Source organism: Podarcis vaucheri, assembly GCF_965113315.1.
Source record: "Podarcis vaucheri genome assembly, chromosome: 15".
NCBI classification, from domain to species: domain Eukaryota; kingdom Metazoa; phylum Chordata; class Lepidosauria; order Squamata; family Lacertidae; genus Podarcis; species Podarcis vaucheri.
In genome coordinates this window covers 32370788-32390302 of record NC_138753.1, presented here as the reverse complement: position 1 = coordinate 32390302, position 19515 = coordinate 32370788, and the positions used below count along the sequence as shown (strand labels likewise).

Genomic DNA, 19515 nt, shown 5'->3' with positions numbered 1-19515 from the left:
AGTCACAAACCAGCCACTGCGACACATTAAGAGAAACCTCTATGTTTGCAGAGGATACTGGGGAGCTTTCAAAGATGTACATCAGGTTTACAGAGAACTTGCCTGCAGCCATGCATTGCAGGGAAAAGATCAGAAGGAAAGGGATCAGCCCTAGGAAGCTTGCTTGCCATTCCTGGTCTGAGGGGTTTTCTGGAACAGTCTGAAGCCCTGGATTTTTATGCTGCTGCACCTAACAACAAAGGAAATCACGTGTGGTTTGGTTTTTTTTTTAATGAAGTTTTATTATATAAATTACCTTTTAGCAGACAGCATTCAACTTATTGCACTAGAGCACATCTGCAATACCGAGCTACGAGACATCTTCATAGAGAGTTTTGTAGTATTTAACATAGCACTTTATACCAGGATTAAGAGGCACTCTGAAGGGAGGGGGAAGAAAAGCAGCAAGCACCCACCAGAAAATTCCTGTCACAGACTGGTTTAGAAAAGCAAAAAGCCAGTGCAGGCGGGAGAGCATGCAAAGGCTTGTGTTGACCAGTTTCAATCCATCCTCTGATGATTAGGTGGGGCCGTGAGTTATGGGACCAGAATCCTGTGTCAGCAGCAAGGGCAGTTGTTCAGTACAGAATATACCCGCAATTCTCTCCTCTATAATTTTTCACACAACCAGCTCTTCCTGGAAGCACAGATGTTTCCTCCCCCTCCCTTGGTTTGAATTAGGACTGTGCTGGGCAAAGGGATTATCTGAAGCATGGTAAGCCGCAAGCTTCCATTTTGCATATGCACATTCAATCGTGTGCAAAGTTATAGTGTGTGCTCACAGCAAAGGAATCGGAGGAAAAGTCTTCATAGCCAGCAGCAAGCACAACTGTTATGTGAGAATCGGCCTGTAATTCAACCCCACCAAAAAAAAAAAAAAATGCACCATGAAGCAGCTCACTGATCAGCTGGAGAGACATTATTAGAAAAAGAAAGGGATGTCACCCCCACTTGCAAATATGTCATTAGGATGGCATCACGGGTTCCTGCATTTTTCACACAAATGCTACAGTCTGGGGCAGTGTCTGGAGGGCCCTGCTGTAAAGAGTCCCACTGACAGTAGAAAGAAGGACCATTTTAAGGCATCAACAGCCACCCTGTTAAGCAGGAATTCACTCTGGTATCTATCTTCCTTTTTTTGGTTTGAAAGCTTTGGTGAACTACTGTGTTCAAAGCAATTGGCAAATGTGAAGCTTGATAAGAGCAGAGCTGCCTATAGGCAGTATCCGCTCTACCCCATGGCCAGAGAGAAAAGTTTTAAAAGACAGCAGAGTTCATACATGCTTAGGTAGTGGCAGAACAATCCCCTGCCCCACAAAATTTTATCGTACCCGCTCACCTGGGATGGAGTGGGGTCGGGGAGAGAACCAAAGCTCTGGCTTTGGACTGTCTAAGCAGGCAGAATAAAGGGGAACAGGAAAGAGGGCTCAGCGGGAAAAGTGAAGACAACCCCGGAACACTTTTAGAGCCAATGTGTATGAAAGTAAGTAGAATTCAAAGGAAGACAGGCACCTCTTGCTACAATTAATCCCACACATCACATCAAGGAAGGTGTGTGTTAGCAAAATCAAGAGGAGAAGGACCGAAAGCCAGGTAAGCAGCTTTTTTCTAGCATCCCTCCATTCTGTGTTGCACTATGCCAAAAACGGGGGGGGGGGGGTTAAAAACAGTCACGCTGGAAAGCACATTCTGAGACATCTGCAGACAGGAATTTGGTGCAATAACTGGTGGTTAGGCCTTCATGAGAGCAGCAACCACAGCCTTGGCATTAAGGCTACGCAGGTCACAGTAGGTCTGTCCAGTACCAACAAACACGATTGGTTTACTAGTGATGTATGTCATGGAAATTGCAGCGCCAACCTGGGGAGAAAAGGAGCAGCTGTTAGTGTAGGAAAGGACGATGCAGTATCATTGTGTACAGTGAAATTGCATCGGGGGGGGGGGGTAAGAAATCCTTGGTTACAGCCTCTCATTAAACTAAAAAAAAGCTACTAGATGTGGCTTGTGTCTAGTCCACTAGGTTGGGGAAGGCTGGTCTAGGATGTGGGAGATATACCCACTGATGTTAGCCAGTTTTTCCCCCTCCTAAAGGTACCATACGGGAATTTTAAAATACCATACGGGGTAAAATACATATGGTAAAATACCATACGGGGATTTTAAAAGGGCATTTTCCCCCAATGAACCTGCCTTGATCCTTTGTCATCTGCTCAGACTGCCACCTCGATAAAAGAAGATGGCCCCCACTGTGGAATACTGTTCCCCAACAAGGAAGCTCCAATGTCCCTCCAGTTCACGCGTGAGCCAAAAAGGCTTTCAAGGTTTGCTCACTGTCACAGGGCTGATCGGCTGTTCTTCCTGCTCTATGGTGGGGAGGAATAAACGGCCGAGAAACATTCCAGACAACGAGATAAATCAGCATATGTTGGTATTTAGCTGCCGATCTATCACAATGTTGAAAACCAAATGTCGCCCCAGCCCTAGTGTATAGGCTCCAGCTATGCGTCCCCTGCAACCACATCACAAGGCTTCTTTAAAAAAAAAAAATTCAAGAGAAAGGTTCACAAGTTTGTGGCATAGCACTCAACTGAACATTTTAGAAAGGAAAAAACCTATTACGGGCCCCAGAAAGCCCCCAGAAACTTAAAAGAGGCTTGCCAGATCATAATCTAGAAACAAAAGCTCTAGGTGGCAGAACAGCACAAAACTGGAAGGGGTGAATCCCATGGATGGAAGAAATGATGTATTTAGTAAGCCTTCCAAAATTATCCAGTGCTTTTGGATTCTGTTCAGTTCTTCAGAGAACTGTGTTTACTAAAATGTCCACAGAAAAAGCTTATTAGCTGGTAAAAACTGCCAAAGCAAGGGGGGGGGGACCTTTTCAGCCCAATGGCCATGTTACCTTGCGATCCATTGAGCATCTTGGGGGGGAGGGCACAGGCCAGTGGTGGACAGGGCCAAAGGCTTGTGTGGGCGGAGCAACAGATGTGACTCCTCCCTTTGTGGAATGGCTACATTCCACCCATATGAGAAGATCAGGTCTTCCCTCCCCAACACACCTCTCCATCCAGGCAAGCGAGAGGCATTATCACAGTTCAACCACATATTCCAACCAGGCAAAAGCACTCGAGAGAGTAGAGCAAAGCCAGTGAGAGGTGCAGCCTGGGGAGAGTGGGAGTTGCCTGTGGCAGACAGGAAGCCTGACATTGCACACCTCTCTGGAGCCATACTCCCCCCCCCAAATGCGGCTTTTTCCATCAAAAAAGAAAAACTCCCACCGAACCCCCAAACAATTGCAAGCTATGGGCCCCATTTACCTTGTCATCTATGGTATCAAATTTGGTGAGCACGATTCCATCAATGAGGCGTGGGGTCTGAGCCATGGAGTGATCAGCAAGGGCTTTGTTGAACTTGACCTGGTGTAGAGGAAGCAAACGGCAAAACAGGTTTGGCAATGCTCTTGCACAAGGCTGACTGATGGGCTGTACGCATGTCTGCTAACACAGGTATTGTGACTATTTTGACCAGTTTATGTTGCAGTCAACGTCTAATTGCCACTAAGTACGAATGCATGTCTTTGACAATCCCCAGCACTTCCCCCATGCTATTATGCATGTGCCCATACAGGCAACTCGCAACACACACACACACTTAACTTGGGTGCATTCAGTTTTACACGCCTGGCAAATAAATAAATAAATCAGAAGGGGCGGGCGTTTGGGGGAGGAACTTTGCAATCCTGCAAGTCACTGAACCCAAAGTGCTTTGACAATAAGCAATTTTGGCTTTAGGTGCTACCCCATGGCCATGTCCCCAGCGTAATACGAGAGTTGCCTGTACAGTCGTACCTTCAAAGTCGAACGGAATCCATTCCGGAAGTCCGTTCGACTTCCAAAACCGTGGCCCTGGAAGCCCCGTTGGACGTTCGGGTTCCAAAGAACATTTGCAAACTGGAGCTATAACGCCTGAGTTCAGGATCCAAGGTAAGACTTCTACATATTCATTGCATGCGAACAGACATGACTACTTCTAGGTATACCATTGTTGTGTAAAGAAGCACTAAAAAGGAGGTATGCATTTGTCACTTCAAGTTTTGAATCTTAAGTAGTAATCTGAGAAACTAACCAGCTGATCCACAGCCTCATTTCCCACCAAGGCTTCCCCCACAAACAGGACAAGGTCAGGGGTGTTGACTGCAATGAGCTTAGCCAGAGCTGTCATCAAAGGAGCATTGTCTTGCATACGGCCTGCTGTGTCCACCAAGACCACATCGAAACCTTGGTTACGTGCTGAGAAGATAAAAAGGATATATTCATTAGAATGAATAAATAAATCTAGCAACAGCTGGGAGTTGCCTTCGGATTTACCAGCTGGCTTTTTAAATGAAATGAAGTGCAAAGCAGAGCCAGCCAGTCTGAGTGTGTATGGCAGGTCTCATAAATTTTCTAGTGGAAACTGGAGTACAAAACAAGAGTATTCTTTACTGCTTATTCCCCTCTATGATCCTATGTCAGGAACTGCAAAATTCTGCAAATTAATCAGATCTGCCTAATGTTTACATTCCTCCCACCCTCAGATTAAAACTCTACTCTGTTGGCTATTGCCTTCCTCAAATCTCTCTTCTGAGATTTCAAACTCATTGCCCAAACGTTTTCAGGCTTGCCTTCATAGCCATAAATATTAACATATTTTTTTTAAAGTCTGTTTCTCAGGATGCCAAATACTGTTCTTTATACATGATTCCCAAACTGAGGATGTTTCTATCCCTTATGACTGTCATGGACCCTTCTGTTCACTCAACCCGAAGCCTTCCCGGTTATGGCTAGAATGACAAATTAGGCAGAGCTATAAATCAGATTCCTTCTCTTGTAGAGGAGGAGAAGGAACTGGATTTAGGGTGGTTGAGATGTTCCCACAGGCCAGTCCCACTGCTTCCTATTGGCTGGAGAGGAGAGTATTTAGCATCCGGGATATCCCTAGATTTTGGGGGGAAGGGAAGCAACAGGAAAAAGAAATTTCAGCTACAGGCATGCAGTGACTAGGATTGCTAAGGAAGTCATGAAGGGTTCAGAAATAAGGGGGAAGCAGGGGAAAAGGCCTCACCGTACGAAATGGCCTCCATGGCAATGCCGGCCGCATCCTTCCCATATCCCTTCTCATAAAGCTGCACCATTGTGCGGCCGCTGTGGTTTTCTGGAGGGTGAAGAGCATTCAAGCGGCGAGTGTGAGTCCGCAGCTGCTCTACAGCACCAGCACGGAATGTGTCGCAGGCCGCAATGAGGACACTAAAACCGTTTTCAATCAGCCAGAACGAGATCTGAGGGGCAGGCAGAAGAAGGTTACCGCTTCCATCACCTACCATCCACCATCTCTATGCAACTTCCCAATGGACCTCGCAGCTGTGCTTCCTGCCAAGTAATAACAAGGCTGTAGATATGCAGCACATCTGCTGTGCCAGCCCCCCTAACGCTGGTCGGATGCAGAAATTCGGCGTCCAAATAAACCTTTATTGCTAGAAAGACCTGCTTGGAATATGGGCAGAGAGCCTTGCAAAATCTGGAAAGTGAAAATGAACACGTGCCCCCACACAGGTGAGGGCTGATCGGTGCATAGCGTGTGCATCACTGAATTACTGGTGACACTTAGGTGAATGTATGAACCCTTTGCTGAAAAGCATTGCTTGCAGATGGACAATGGTGATATATATGAATGTTCTGTCTGTAGCATCACATCCATGCAGGCAAGCCATGTGTTTATGCTGCAGTCAATGTGTGAAGAAGATAAATGCATGAACCAGCCCTTTGCATCTGAGAACATAAAATGCTGAGAACAGGAGACGAGATTTTATGGGGGACACTGACGGCTGCAACATTTGCAAATGCCATAGTACTTTAGAAGCCGGGACTGAGAATTTTACCAAGAAGCTGTGGGCGAAGCAACATTGCTTCAGAATATATATATGGGCTACTAGGTGGCCACCCAGGAAAATGCTAATTTGTAGCACTCCAGGTCTCAGTCCAACTTCAAGTTACCTTCTTGATGCTCCCTCATTAGACACAATAAATTTTAGATTTCGACAGGAAGAGAGAAAAGAGGACAACATGTAACAGTAAATGGGAAAAGGCCGCAACCAAGTCACAGAGCATCTGATTTGAGCGCAGAAGATTCCCATTCTATCCCAGGCCTCTCCCTTAAATCTCTTGAGAGTCCCTGCCAATCAGCACTGAAAATACTGAGCTGGATAAACCAATGTTTGCTAGTGCAATGCTTTATATATCAGGAGATCTCTTGAGCAAAGATTGGGGGCCTTCCATTTAGATCTCCATGATATGACCAGACATGCCACCATCTTCCTCTTTGCCTTGCCCAACAGCAACGGTGCTCTACCATCCTGCATTACCCAAACCTGAGCCAGTTTCCCTCCCAACTTCACCCAGTTCCCAAAATCCACGCACATGCAGCCCCTTCTAAGTACCTTGGCCAAGTTAGTTGACTTGCCAACTCCATTGACACCACAGAAAGTGATGACATAAGGTCGACGGTGACGCTGGGCTTCCATCACAGAGCGCAAGACATCCACCCGGCGCTGAGGCTGCAGGATCTGCACCAGGGATTCTTGAAGGGCTTGCTTCACAGTTGAGGTCACCGCTGGGAAGTTGGAAGGACATTGTCGTTTTTAGATTGAAGGGTATGATTGACATACTCATTGTCGTTTTTAGATTGAAGAGTATGATTGACATACTCTTTCCCACACTTATCCCACCTTAAAATCGGAAGTGCATCAAAGTAAACTGTAATGTGAACAGGCCCAGCTCTGCTTTCCTTGCAGAAATGATGCTGTGTCCATTTCAGGATGACCAGGATGAAGCATCTGGACAACAGGAATGCAAAAGTTCCCATTTCCTCTCCAAACGAGCTTGGATTCTCCACATCTGGTCTTAGGTTCGACCTACCCTTCTCTGAGGATCATTAGCCTACCACTCTCTCTGTATCAGCAACTGATTGTGTTCAGTATTCCGTGCAAGTATTCAACTGACAGGGCATTCCAGGGCTCATAATTTTCAGTCACTCTCACAGCCCCTCTTTATAATCCATCAGCTTTCTGGAGTAACATTGATTTTTTCTTTAATAAGTGATATATTTGTACAGCTTGCTCTTGTGGCTGTTGGGCAAGCAAAGGAGCTTCACAACACAAGAAACAGAAAAACAGAAAATGGGCCATCTGAATCAAATGCTTCTGCGTCCAAAATCCATTTCTACCACATGGTAAGTTGCATCAGCATTCTCTGACAATGTCAGCCTTCTTTGCTAGAGGATCCAATCACTCTTCTCTGTGAGAGAAGTCAAACCTTACTAATGCCAAGGATATAAATTTGCCCTTCACAAAATCCTGCGGGGTGTGCTTTCAAATAAGTCTCCCACACACTGGTGGCATCCAGAAATGCAGAATGCTAAGGATTCGTGAACCCACAGGGAAGCAGATTCCCAATGGACAAATCCGCTTTGGGTTATTTCTTCCCCCATCCCAGCAGTAGCAGCAGAAGTCAAACACGCCAACTGGAGACAAGGTTAAGCAAGCAACAAGACTCTAGCATATGCAGCTGGGGGGACAATAATAAAAACAGTAACTACTCACATTTGGTGAGAAGCAGTTGCACCCTGACCCTGACCACATTTACTGAGTGAGGAATTTGCTTCCACAAGAGCAGATCTATGCCGAAACTGGGAAGGAACACATTGGTACAGGGTACCAACAAAATAATATATTGGAGTAAAACAAAGGCACAGTCTGGTAACATTCTAGAAACACCGTGCCTGTAAGTGGGCTTACACACGTGTAGTCTCCCACACATACTGTACAATGTGTAGTGTTACTATCTTACTTTTGTGCATGATGTCCTGGACTTCCACAACCCTTCCTAATCATTTTCAGAGATGGAACAACAACAACGACACACACAAACATACAAGTGGACTTTGGCACACTGGCATGACATGTTAGAGAGTATGTGGCTGCTGTACAGTCTTTCCTGGTGTGAGATTGTCAGTTTCACTAATGACCTGTTCTCACAATCTAATTTGGTTTCTTTTAGACACAATGGGTAGTATCCAGCGAAGTAGATCCGCTTGCAGAAGGGCTTTTGGCTGTGCAACAGAACTTGCCCTCCATCTCTTCTCTCCATGGGCCCTGCTAAACCTTTTCTTGTGAGGTTGAGGGTTTCTCCTCAACTCTCCAGAGCAGATTGGGGGAGGGAGGGAAATAGAAAGCAGGAGGTTCTGCTGTGCAAGTGGAAATCTTGGCTATAGTGGATTTGCTTTGTTGGACACCACCCAAGGATTCTGTTTTGAAATCATGAGCATTTGGGCATATATCCGAGGAAAGTAATGTCACCAGACTACAGTACACGCTAAGGCATGCAAAAAACAAAGCAAAACAAAGGGGAACTTACTGGTAAAGGTGCCCATCACTTTCCCTTCCAGCTTTGTTGCAACTGATTCACAGAGTTGGACAGCAATCTCAGCTGCAACATTCTTAGCTTTTGGAAGGAGGGGGGAAAAACAGCAAGTTAAGATTATTATGCTGCTAAGTTCACACTATTTGGTGAATGATTTATGTTCTCTAAAATGGAAATTTATATTAACTCTGGTAGTTTATGCTTCTCCAAGGGTGGGAGATGATATTTTAACCACCTAGCAACACTACTGGATGGCAATGTTAACAGGACACTGCTCACATCCGGTCTACATAGGGGCCCTAGGTGAAACCCGCAACTACCGCCTAAATTTCAGCATCCTGTGATGACTAACCTAGGGTGGGAGATGCTCTACAGCGATCTGAACTTGGAATATTCACATCCAAGTCAACCCACTGCACCTTCAAACCTAATGGGCAAAATTCAGCCAGGCATCCTAGGACGCTGAAATTCAGACAGTAGTTACAAAAAGCATCTAGGGTCCATATGTAGGCTGCCTCAAGTTCCAGAGAGGAAGTATTGCTATGAGAAACGAAAGAAAAAGAGAGAAGATAGGTGGCTGTAGAAAGCAAAACTAGTCCCCCAAGAGAGGAAAAGGACCTGCAGCCAATGGACAATTCTATTAACCTGCTGTTGTCACCAACAGGTATGCTCTATTAAAAGACACCTAAAGTCTCCAATAAAGGGATATGAAACCCATTTAAAGTTCAATCCACTTTACTTATGACCGGTGTGGGAAATGTGGAGCCCTCACAGCCCACTTGCTGAACTTTCTGATATTGTAAAAATAAGCTTTCAAAACAAATAAGCTTACACTAAGCACTAGGGTGGCTGCTTACAAGCCCAACATCCAATGTGCTTGGATTGTAAAGGTAAAGGACCCCTGACAGTTAAGTCCAGTCACAAACAACTCTGGGGTTGTGGCGATCTCACTTTACTGGCCGAGGAGCCAACGTTTGTCTGCAGATAGTTTTTCCGGGTCATGTGGCCAGCATGACTAATATGCTTCTGGCGAAACCAGAGCAGCATACGGAAACGCCGTTTACCTTCCCACTGGAGCGGTACCTATTTATCTACTTGCACTTTGACGTGCTTTCGAACTGCTAGGTTGACAGAGCTGGGACTGAGCAATGGGAGCTCACCCCATTGTGGGGATTCAAACTGCCAACCTTCTGATCAGCAAGCCCTAGGCTCAGTGGTTTAGACCACAGCACCGGAGTGGCCAATTCTGACAGCCTGCGGAGCCTTTAAACCATCTCGGTGTGAATGTCTGGATGCTACAATTGACACGGATGGGAAGTAGAGAATGGTGTTTTGAAAACAGGTTAAAAGAAGGAGTTTAGGGTACCAGCAGCACAGAATCTACTTTGGAAGAGCTTCAGCAACTAGCCATTCTTGTCCCAGGCTTCCTTCCAACTCTCCTTCTGCATAGCCTTCAGAAAGTTCAGTGACCTTTTCTAAAACCCAACTAATGACATAGTCAACCTTGGACCCTTCATAAGCACAGCTCAGCACAAATTGCATGGGAAGTGGGCAGCAGCATCCAGCCCATTGCCACCAAATTGAGCCTCCACCAGCCTAATTCCAGAGGAAGCCCAACGTACCGATCAGGTGATCCTTCATCTTTTCCAACACAGGGTCCATGTCCTCTCTGGATAAGCTTTTGGAGCCCACAAGACCCTTAAGCATCCCAAACATGCCTCCAAGGCCACCCTTCTTTGCACTGGCAACAAGAAGATAGTGTTATGATGTTACAGGAGGGTAAATGTCAATTAAACAAAAGGTTTCATTCAAGTCAACACAGAAGAACAGCTTTAGTGAGGGACCTTACCCTGCCCCTGAAGAGTTCTGAACCACCTTCTCTTCTTCAGTATCCTCTTCACTCTCATATTCAAGATCACGGAGACGGCCAGGCTCACGGTTGCGATCCCCAAGGACCTGCGGTGGAGGATAAAAAAGGCCAGGAATTATGTAAACCTTCTTTGTTGCATCTCACTACTCTAAGCAGCTCAGGCTGCCTCCATGTAAACCTTAAGTTACTTCTGGAGGGTGCATCTTCCTTCTGTACTCTTTACACATGTTCTAAGAACAAGAGGCTCACGGTGCTGTTTCTACTTGATGAGCACATCCAGCAGAGGATATCCCAGAATCAGTGCTCTATAGTAAAAGTTGCCCCACATTCTCTATAGGGGATGCGGAACCTTTGGTCTGTGGATCAGATGGTGCCCTTAGTGACTCTGTCCAGCCTTAAGGGGTCTCCCCAGGCCAAGCCCCTCAGTATCTCTGCTCTGAGCTCTCATCAAGTGCTTTTGCTAAACTGGAATGTGTCCCTGAATTGTGGCAATGCCTCTGACGTTTCTGTGTCTGGAAGCTCAGAGTCACATCCATGGCTCCTCCCATTCAATGGCCCCAGGAAGGTTTCCCTTGAGGTAATGCAGCCCTTGGCTGAAAAAGGCTCCCCCCCCCCTTCTGCTCAATGATGGGACAGGGAATTCTGGGAAGCAGAGAGCAGCACAGGCACACCTGCATACTGTTTCATAGTGCAAATATTACAGAATGATGCATAGCACAGAGAAAGTAGGTAAAGTTAATTCTCCCTCTCTCATAACACTAGGAATGAGCACACAGTGAAGCTGAATCCTGGAAGATTTGGGACAGATAAAAGGAACTGCTACTTCATACAGTGAGTAGTTAAACTTGGAATTTGCTCCCATGAGAAGCAGCGGTGCCTGCCAACTTGGATGGCTTTAAAAGATGATTAAACCAATTCATGGAGGGCAAGGCCACCCGCATCTAGTAACCACAATGGCACAGTTTGCTGGGAATCACAAGTGAAGAGAGCTCTTGAGCTCAAGACCTGCTTGCATGCTTCCCACAGGCATCTGACTGGCCATTGTGAGAACACGATACTGGAATAGTTGGGCCATGGGTCAGATGCCAGCAGGCTCCTCTTATGCATTCTTCTTTTAAAAGGGAACCTGTACTTCTGTTCCTTTTTTTGCTTTTATTCCTCTCCCAACAAAAGACTTAAAAAGTCAAGAGCATCAAAAAACCGAAATGTGATAATCAAAACAAAAGTCAAATCCTTGTGTGAATGGGGCCCCAAGTCACATCGTGTTAACAGCTGAGGCTACTTTGGCAACACTACTGTATTACAAGATTACCGCTAGCAGCAGCACTTGTGAAAGGGAGACACTAAGAATTACACTTCATCCATATGCAGTTCTTCCCAGTAAATTCCTATGTTCAGTTTATCTAATCAACGGCCCCAATTAACCTTCTCTACAGTGTTGCTTGGTCATTGGTTAGGAAACCAAATCTGCTTTGATGACAAGAACTGCATGAAAACCTCACAATCAAGCTACCCTAGTAAACCCTTGAAGATTTGAGAGCAAGGCATCTTAATATAGCTCTGCAAAGTTATGCACAGGCATGAAACAGAACCATCAGGATGTCTAGTGACTGGGGATCTTACCATTTCTGGATCATACTCCTCCATGGGACAAGTGTCTGCGTTTCCATTGGTAGTGGAATTACTATAGTCAAGTACTTTGGCATTAGAGTTGCCCAGTTCCCACACTCTGGGCTTCTTCCCCTTGTCCTTCTGAGTGTCTGGCTTTGGAGACTTGCTAATGAAGACAGAACAGAAACTCCAGTAGATCTTAGCAGTTAACGAGGAAAAAACTGAACAGAATTCCTGCTCTGAATCATCTCTTGCAGTGAACCCTGAACTTTGCTGGGTCACAAACAATCATAGCAGAAAAGACTGAGTGTGCATTCTGCATTATAATTTATTCTACCCATCAGTCCAAGGAAACACCATTCTCTAGAAAAACAAGGAAGCATACTCCAAGACAGTAAAACAAACTGGTGCTCCACTTTGCTCCCAAGCCTGCTGTTGCCCAATTCAGAAAACCAGAGCAAGTGATTCTAGCCTCCTTCAAGCCCTGGCTCAAAAATAAGCTTTGGGTTATGTTTTTCCAATTCATTCCAGAATAGTCACCTGCCGTGAAGACAGCTCAAATTAAGTTAGTCCTCAATGAAGCAGTAAACCTTTGTCTGGGCTATATATGGACGGATAGTGGCTCTCCAGGGTTTCAGAGAGAGGACATTCCCAGCCCTACTAGAGCTTGAATTTGGGACCTGCTGCATATAAAACAAATGCTCTGCCACCAAGCCACGGCCCTTCCTCTATGGACCATGTGACCACCCAACTTCACCTCTCTGGATGCAAAGCCAAGGGAGAGCCGATAGCGTTTTTTATTAGAAAATGCCTCACTTACTTGGACTTTTCTCCCCCCTTCATGCGCTTCCTAAAGAATTCCTCCCGGTTCTTCTGCAGGATCTCATCCTTGGTCAGTTCTTCCCTGTCTCTAGCGGCAACGGGAGGATCCTGCTTAACAGCTGCGGTTGCTTTGGGGACGGTAGCTGCTTCATTTCCTGGAGCTGGGCGGGAGGCGGAAAGCACTGTTTTAATAACATCTAATGTTCTAAGAATTGGGACACAGGTGGCGCTGTGGGTTAAACCACAGAGCCTAGGACTTGCTGATCAGAAGGTCGGCGGTTCGAATCCCCGTGACGGGGTGAGCTCCCGTTGCTCGGTCCCTGCTCCTGCCAACCTAGCAGTTTGAAAGCACGTCAGAGTGCAAGTAGATAAATAGGTACCGCTCCGGCGGGAAGGTAAACGGTGTTTCCGTGCGCTGCTCTGGTTTACCAGAAGTGGCTTAGTCATGCTGGCCACATGACCTGGAAGCTGTACGCCGGCTCCCTCAGCCAATAAAGCGAGATGAGCACTGCAACTCCAGAGTTGGTCACAACTGGACCTAATGGTCAGGGGTCCCTTTACCTTTACCTTAATGTTCTAAGTCCTGCTTTTGAGGTTTTTAGGTAACCGCAAGTTTTAAAAATAATAATATTTGTGCTGAGCAAATTCCATGTTCCACCAAAACAAAAACATGTAAAATGAAACATTTAAACCAGAGATGGGGTTTAAATCAACCCTAGCCAGCATGGCCAATGGCCGGGGGATAATGGGAGTTGTAGTCCATCAACAAATGGGGGAACCAGAGGACCTCCATTCCTGCTTCAGCTCCTCAGCTAACAGGGTATCCCCAGTTGTCACTAAATGAGCAACTGCATGTCAGACTGGACATTTAAAACTGATTTTAATGAACAGGACATGGATAAGACTGTTATCGATTCTGCTCCCAAGTGCAAGCCACCAGAAACAGCACAAACCCCACAGTTCCTCACCACAGCAGGCCTCTGGTTTGGAACGGCCTGCTGCTTGCATATCGCAACACTGACTCACCTTCCTTTTTGGAACCTTTGCTTTTCTTGTTCTTGGTTTTTTCTTTTGGTTTCTCCCCTCGATTTTCTATCATAGACTTCACGGTTTTTTGGGATTTTGCCGACTGTTCAAACGACTTCATGGCAGTGGGAGCTCGGGCTTTACTGTTCTCCTCTGCATCCCTGATTGCAAAGAGGAAAAGGTTTACCCAATCGTGCTCATTCAATGCCAGACAATGAATAAATGGATTATTTTAGAGCTGTCCTGGCTGGAGGCAGCACAGATGCATATTTACCGCATGGAATTTGTTTCCCTAACTTCTTCTAACAAGCAACTTTTAAGAGATGATCTTGGGCTATGTGGCCATAGGACCCCTTGCCCCCAAAGGAATGAGACATCTAGGCTAGCTAGCTAGCACTGTAGTGCCAATACCCATCAACAAACCTTGCCCATGTTGTGGAGTACAATAAAGTCATGTTGGGTTATGGGAGGGAATGCTGATGCTGTCTTGGCTAGGTTTCAATGGATTCCTCCAAAACCATAAGAAACATACACAGCTTTGCGGGTGGCGCAATGGTGAATTGTTCAATATCCCCCCCCCCATTTATAATGCAACTCCGTTCAAGGTGGAAAATACAATTTCATTCTGAAGACAGCAAAAGCTGAGCACAGCAAAGTTCACACAAGCAGTTCCTAGCAAGGCAGACTTCCTTCCTGCCCACCTCTACTGAGGGAGATCGTGTTACTCTTATTGAGCCAAGCCCCCAATTTACAGCTCCAAAATACAAGGTATCTGCGGCAAAACACAGGATCAGCAGCAGAAGATGAAAGAGAACATCCTATTACCGTAGGAGACGTACAAAATCCTCCTTAAAATCAAAGGTGCCATTGAGAAGCCCAAGAGCGCCCTTCTGCTGGAACTCGTTTCGATATTTGTCTCGGAACTCCTTATGAACATCATCTATCAACTTATCCACATAGGTTAGAGTTAAAATTTTCTGAAAACCAACCTGCAAGGAGAACAGTGGTGTTAAAGACAAGCAAAAGTAACCACATTATAATTGTATGATTCTGCGTTCTATGATTCCCTCATTGCAGGGGATTGGACTAGATGATCCTCGGGACCCCCTTCTAACTTTACAATTCTACATATTTGTTTGTGAAAGAAACTGCCCCTTGATTGAAGCCTCATTGCTCTTAATGAACATTTCTAAGGTGTTGCTATAATGACGGTTTGTGATGCAAGACTGAGGAACAAGCTCTTCTGATCCCAATCGAAGGAAAAGGAAGTAATGTTCCACAACATCAAAAACAATACATCAATGCTGAGAAAGGTTTTCTATTCACTTTGCTATAGAGACTCTTGGGAGACAGCTTTTCCACCTGTCTGATGTCTTTATCTCACACAGAATAATTCACTTACCACAAAAACGAGTTCAAATTGATTGTCCAGCTTGTATTTAAGCGTAAGGGCTTCATGGTTGAAAGAGTTGCTGCCACCTCGCTCCTGAAAAGGCAAGAGAGAGAGAGAACACATTAGCAACAGCTGTAATGAGATGGAAACCCTACATTACAGGAGTTGTAGACATTCAGTGTTTTTTTGTTAAATAATAACCATCCTGTTTACTGCTATCGCTTTGCAAGAGAACTGTGGGTACAATTCAGATTCTAGGAAACAGTGTCCAATCTTCATATTCCATACATGTTGACAAGCCTCTGTTTCAAGACACAAAGTACACTTCACACCTAAAAGCTATACTGTAATTCATTCAGCAATATGCATTTCCACCACACAAAGATTTTAGACTTTTTGCTGTTCAGACACAGTAGCTCACATGTTGTCAGAGATATCTGCCATCAGATCCCGGACTCCTACTTCTGTTGTCAGAATAGCCAAAAACCTTATTAGCTAGCATCCATGCAACTTCTTTGAGCAATCTTGACTTCCTATAATTAACACAAAGAATCTTGCAGCAGCAGCCTGCTTCTACAGAAATCAGACAGAAAATGTGAGTTGAGGGACATGTTATGAAGCAGTGTTTATAGTTAAACGGCACCCTAGCCATAAATCTGGGAAATATACCTATTTGAGACCCTGGAGAGCTATGATAAATCAAGACAGATTCTGATAGGCTATTTGAATCACTAGTCTGCCTTAGTATGAAACAGCTACATTTTCACCCAACCACCCATCAAGGGCATGTCTTCATGAACAAGAAGCAAAAAGGCAGAGAAAATATCAGCAAAGTAAAGAAATCCAGAGGTGGGCAAGTACCACCTACTGGCAGCCAACTTAAAACATGTCTATGTTGTACAATACAGAAGCAATTCCCACCATCTGAGTCATACAGATGTGCAAACTGCTAGTATGAGAGGCTACCCAAGGAAGCTTTCAAACATCCAAAGATAAATACTGCACTGCTCTATAATCCATGAAAAAGTGCTCTGAAATAAGGAATAAAGAACCACATGGCACCCCAGGACAGAGGGAAACTGATAAAGTATCACCTTTTGGCTTGAAAAACAGTCTTTGAAATTCAGAAATAAAAGGAATGGCAAAAAGTGTTTAATCTCACACCTGAAAGACCTGGGCAAGACACACAAGGTAGCTAAGTCGCCAACTCTCAACCTAATATCCTTTTCTTATATAAAAAGAAAAATAGGAGCAGCATGGTGCTGACTGTGAAACACCACACCAAAGTAAAATAAGTATCAACAGTCCCAAAGCACAATTTACATGACAAAAAAATGAGCTTTAGTGACACCAAGAAAACGCTGACATTCACGTTATTTTACAGAAGTATTTTTGAATGGTTATTTAAACTCTGAAAAAATGGACAGCAGAGCTTGATATAACCAATAATATAAATGTATATTTAGATGTTAGACAAATTATGGCTAATAGACTGGTAGTGCAGTTGAGCGTTTTAATACCCAGTAAATTTTAAAAACTTATTTTAAAAAAACTACTTACTATACAAATTTCTGTACAGATGCAAAATTACAAAACAGAACTCTCAGGCTATTCATCCGACTTTTATGGAATCTTAATGCTTACAGTTGTGATCCATGACTAAGGATCCAAATGACCCGATTACAACATGCTGCCAGAACTGGATGTACCATCAGATCATCCTGTCTCCTGTACCTGGAATCAGCTTAAGTAGTATCCATTCTCCAATTCCAATTAGTGTATGGAAACAGATAAAGAGTTAGAGAAAGCTTAGGGGGAAAGGTAGGTTGTAGTAGCCATGGCTACAGATGAGATCCAAAACAGAAAGAATGGTAGAAAGGGATGACTAGATAGCATGATCCTTTGCACCTTTTCAGTTTATGTTCCCATCACGTATTGTCTACCGCAGACTATTAGCTTGTGGAACAACCAGTTGTATTTTGCATTAGGTCCTTGGGAATATAGCAAGTGCACACATAAGTACAAAAAAAGAAATACAAGTTATGAATCTGTGACTTTCTGAAATAAGAAACAGGCACTACAAAACAGGAAATCTGCTAAAATAGGAAACATATTTTCCTGTTTGGGCTTGCAATTCAACAGGGAATCTTGAACACAGCATATGTTTTACGAGGTTCTACAGGGAAATGCAACTTGTGTCTAGCCAGCTGCTAAATAGTTTCTGCAGATGAAAACAACTTAAACACATTGGGAATTGCACCATTTGGGCCTTGTCTCTTGAAACCTCCTTGCAAAACGCAGTGGTCAGGAGCAAACAAGAAGTGCTTTCTGGAAGTGTAGCATCTGGAAGGGTAGCTGTGTTAGCCAAAATAAATGTGCTGGTATTTTAAGGGGCTACAAATACTAAGGAGTAAATTCCATTAAACTAAGCTGGCCATACATCTAGGTAGCCATTCCTAAGATTAAAGTCTTAGGCTGCAATCCTATGCGCACTTACATGGGCACAAGCCTCACTGAACTCAAGCAGTTTGTAATAACAAGCAGAGCTTGCAACAAAATGTTGCCATATGAACTGCTCCTAGATCAAGATTCCAACCAGGCACGCTCCTTTCCAAGATACCCCATTCTATACCCCATCTTCCCTGATTTTAGCACACATCCCAGCAGTCAAATAATCATGCTGTGCCCTCTGGGCATATACTCAGTCCTGAGCAGGGGTGGGCGGGTATCCCACCATTAAGAGTTACTTCCATCTAAAGATTCAGTGCACTTCTTCAAACACTGAGTTTCTCCCAGTGCTAAGGATACTACCCCCTCTTCTGTGTTTGGATCATCCCACTTGGGTTACATTCACACTCACAAAATATATGGCCTATTTACTATTTGCATTTCACTTTTAGGAGTTTAAGACGTTTCACATTCATTAGCAAGCTTGTAAGGCAAGGCTGTGGAACTCGTGGCCTTCCAGATGTTGCTGCACTACAACTCCCATCATCCCTTCAGACTGGCTGTTGACAGCTGGGGCTGATTAGGTCTGGAATCCAGCAACATCTGGAGAGCCACAGGTGACCCACCTGCGGATTTCTTCCGCCACGGCAGATTTTGACTGACATTTTCAAAACAGTCTTCTCTTTTCAGCACATGTGGGTCTGTACCATTCCACAGGGCATCACAATTGTGCACATTCAATTAAGAAAACCATGTTGTTGGTTTTCCCCCCACACGGGGAAAGCGTGGGAATTGTCTCATCCTACTAGGTTATTGATTCCCACATTGTATCTGAATGCACCTTGCACAGAACTGGGCTGTCGGTTTCCAGGCTATTTCACAGAACCTTAAGAGTCAGAAGGGGCCCCTAGGGGCATCTAGTCTAGCCCCACCCCCTGCAATGCAGGAATCTCAGCTAAAGCATCCCCGGCAGATGAACAGCTCCAAGGAAGGAGACCCCACAACCTTCCACTGTCAAACAGCTGTTAAGTTTATATTTGCTTGTTTCACGTTCCCGATTTTTTAAAGAAGAAATCGTTACCTTCCGCCCCGCCCACCAGCAGTGAATAAAGGTGGGGAGTTTGATGCTGGATAATACAGTGGTACCTCGGGTTAAGAACTTAATTCGTTCTTGAGATCCGTTCTTAACCTGAAACTGTTCTTAACCTGAAGCACCACTTTAGCTAATGGGGCCTCCCGCTACCACTGTGTGATTTCTGTTCTCATCCTGAAGCAAAGTTCTTAAGCCGAGGTACTATTTCTGGGTTAGCGGAAGGACGTCGACGCGTAAAAGGGAAAGCGGCCAGGAGACTCACCTGGAGCAGAACCGAGCGGATGAGCGCGTTCACGGGCGCAGTGCAAGCCGCCGCGGGGCCGCGCACGCCTTGGAAGCACCACAGGACGAGGCCTCCCTTGCTAAAGATGGTGAAGAAGTCGAGCATGGTGGAGCCGGGAGGGGGGGAAGAGAGGGGGGAACCGGGGAGGGGGGCCTGAGACGCCGGGAAACCAGCCCGACTTCCTTACCCACGTCAGGCTATTCTCTTCACTGCGCGCCTCATTTCCGCCGGAAGCGGGCTTCCGGATGGGAGGCGGGACCAAGGGGAGAAAAGGGCAGAGCGATTGGGTCTCGCTCCCGGAAAAGGAAATGGGGGGAAACCGCTGTGAGGACCATAGACGTACCAAAGCGATAGAGCGTTCGAAGAAAATCTGCTTTAATATTTTTTTAAAAAAATAAGTTCCTCGCAACATAGAGAGACGGAGATAGGCATAGTCTAAAAATCAAGAGGGGAATGCGATGGTGAGGCACGACG

General features: G+C 45.2%; 1 protein-coding gene and 1 long non-coding RNA gene across 3 annotated transcripts in view; one reads left to right on the top strand and one right to left on the bottom strand.

The window, feature by feature from the left end:
• LOC309519672 overlaps window positions 1-4732 on the top strand; it is a 363193-nt gene extending 358461 nt beyond the window's left edge. The window contains exon 2 of the long non-coding RNA XR_014213956.1: window positions 4445-4732. This is a non-coding gene — a long non-coding RNA (uncharacterized lncRNA). The remainder of the gene's footprint in view (window positions 1-4444) is intronic.
• SRPRA (SRP receptor subunit alpha) lies at window positions 256-19246 on the bottom strand. Of its 2 annotated transcripts, none has more exons than XM_082200427.1 (14): window positions 19021-19246; window positions 15227-15310; window positions 14650-14813; window positions 13825-13985; window positions 12797-12959; window positions 11989-12142; window positions 10345-10451; window positions 10118-10236; window positions 8490-8576; window positions 6515-6687; window positions 5143-5356; window positions 4165-4328; window positions 3357-3455; window positions 256-1899 (listed from the first exon to the last, which is right to left on the bottom strand). In XM_082200427.1, exons 1-14 carry the CDS (start codon window positions 19144-19146, stop codon window positions 1771-1773), a joined length of 1944 nt encoding a protein of 647 aa, XP_082056553.1. In that variant the 5' UTR covers window positions 19147-19246; the 3' UTR covers window positions 256-1770. The 2 variants fall into 2 exon arrangements, with proteins under 2 accessions (XP_082056553.1, XP_082056554.1); XM_082200428.1 differs by having other exon boundaries at window positions 12797-12953.
• Between the last annotated feature and the right edge of the window lie 269 nt (window positions 19247-19515).

Excerpts from the sequence above, each read along its gene's own strand:
- SRPRA (XM_082200427.1), bottom strand. The coding sequence starts at position 19,146 with ATGCTCGACTTCTTCACCATCTTTAGCAAGGGAGGCCTCGTCCTGTGG. Across the intron at positions 12,960-13,824 it reads CAAAGGTTCCAAAAAGGAAG|CTCCAGGAAATGAAGCAGCT; the intron begins GTGAGTCAGTGT and ends CCTCCCGCCCAG. Across the intron at positions 12,143-12,796 it reads AAGGGGGGAGAAAAGTCCAA|CAAGTCTCCAAAGCCAGACA; the intron begins GTAAGTGAGGCA and ends TGTCTTCATTAG.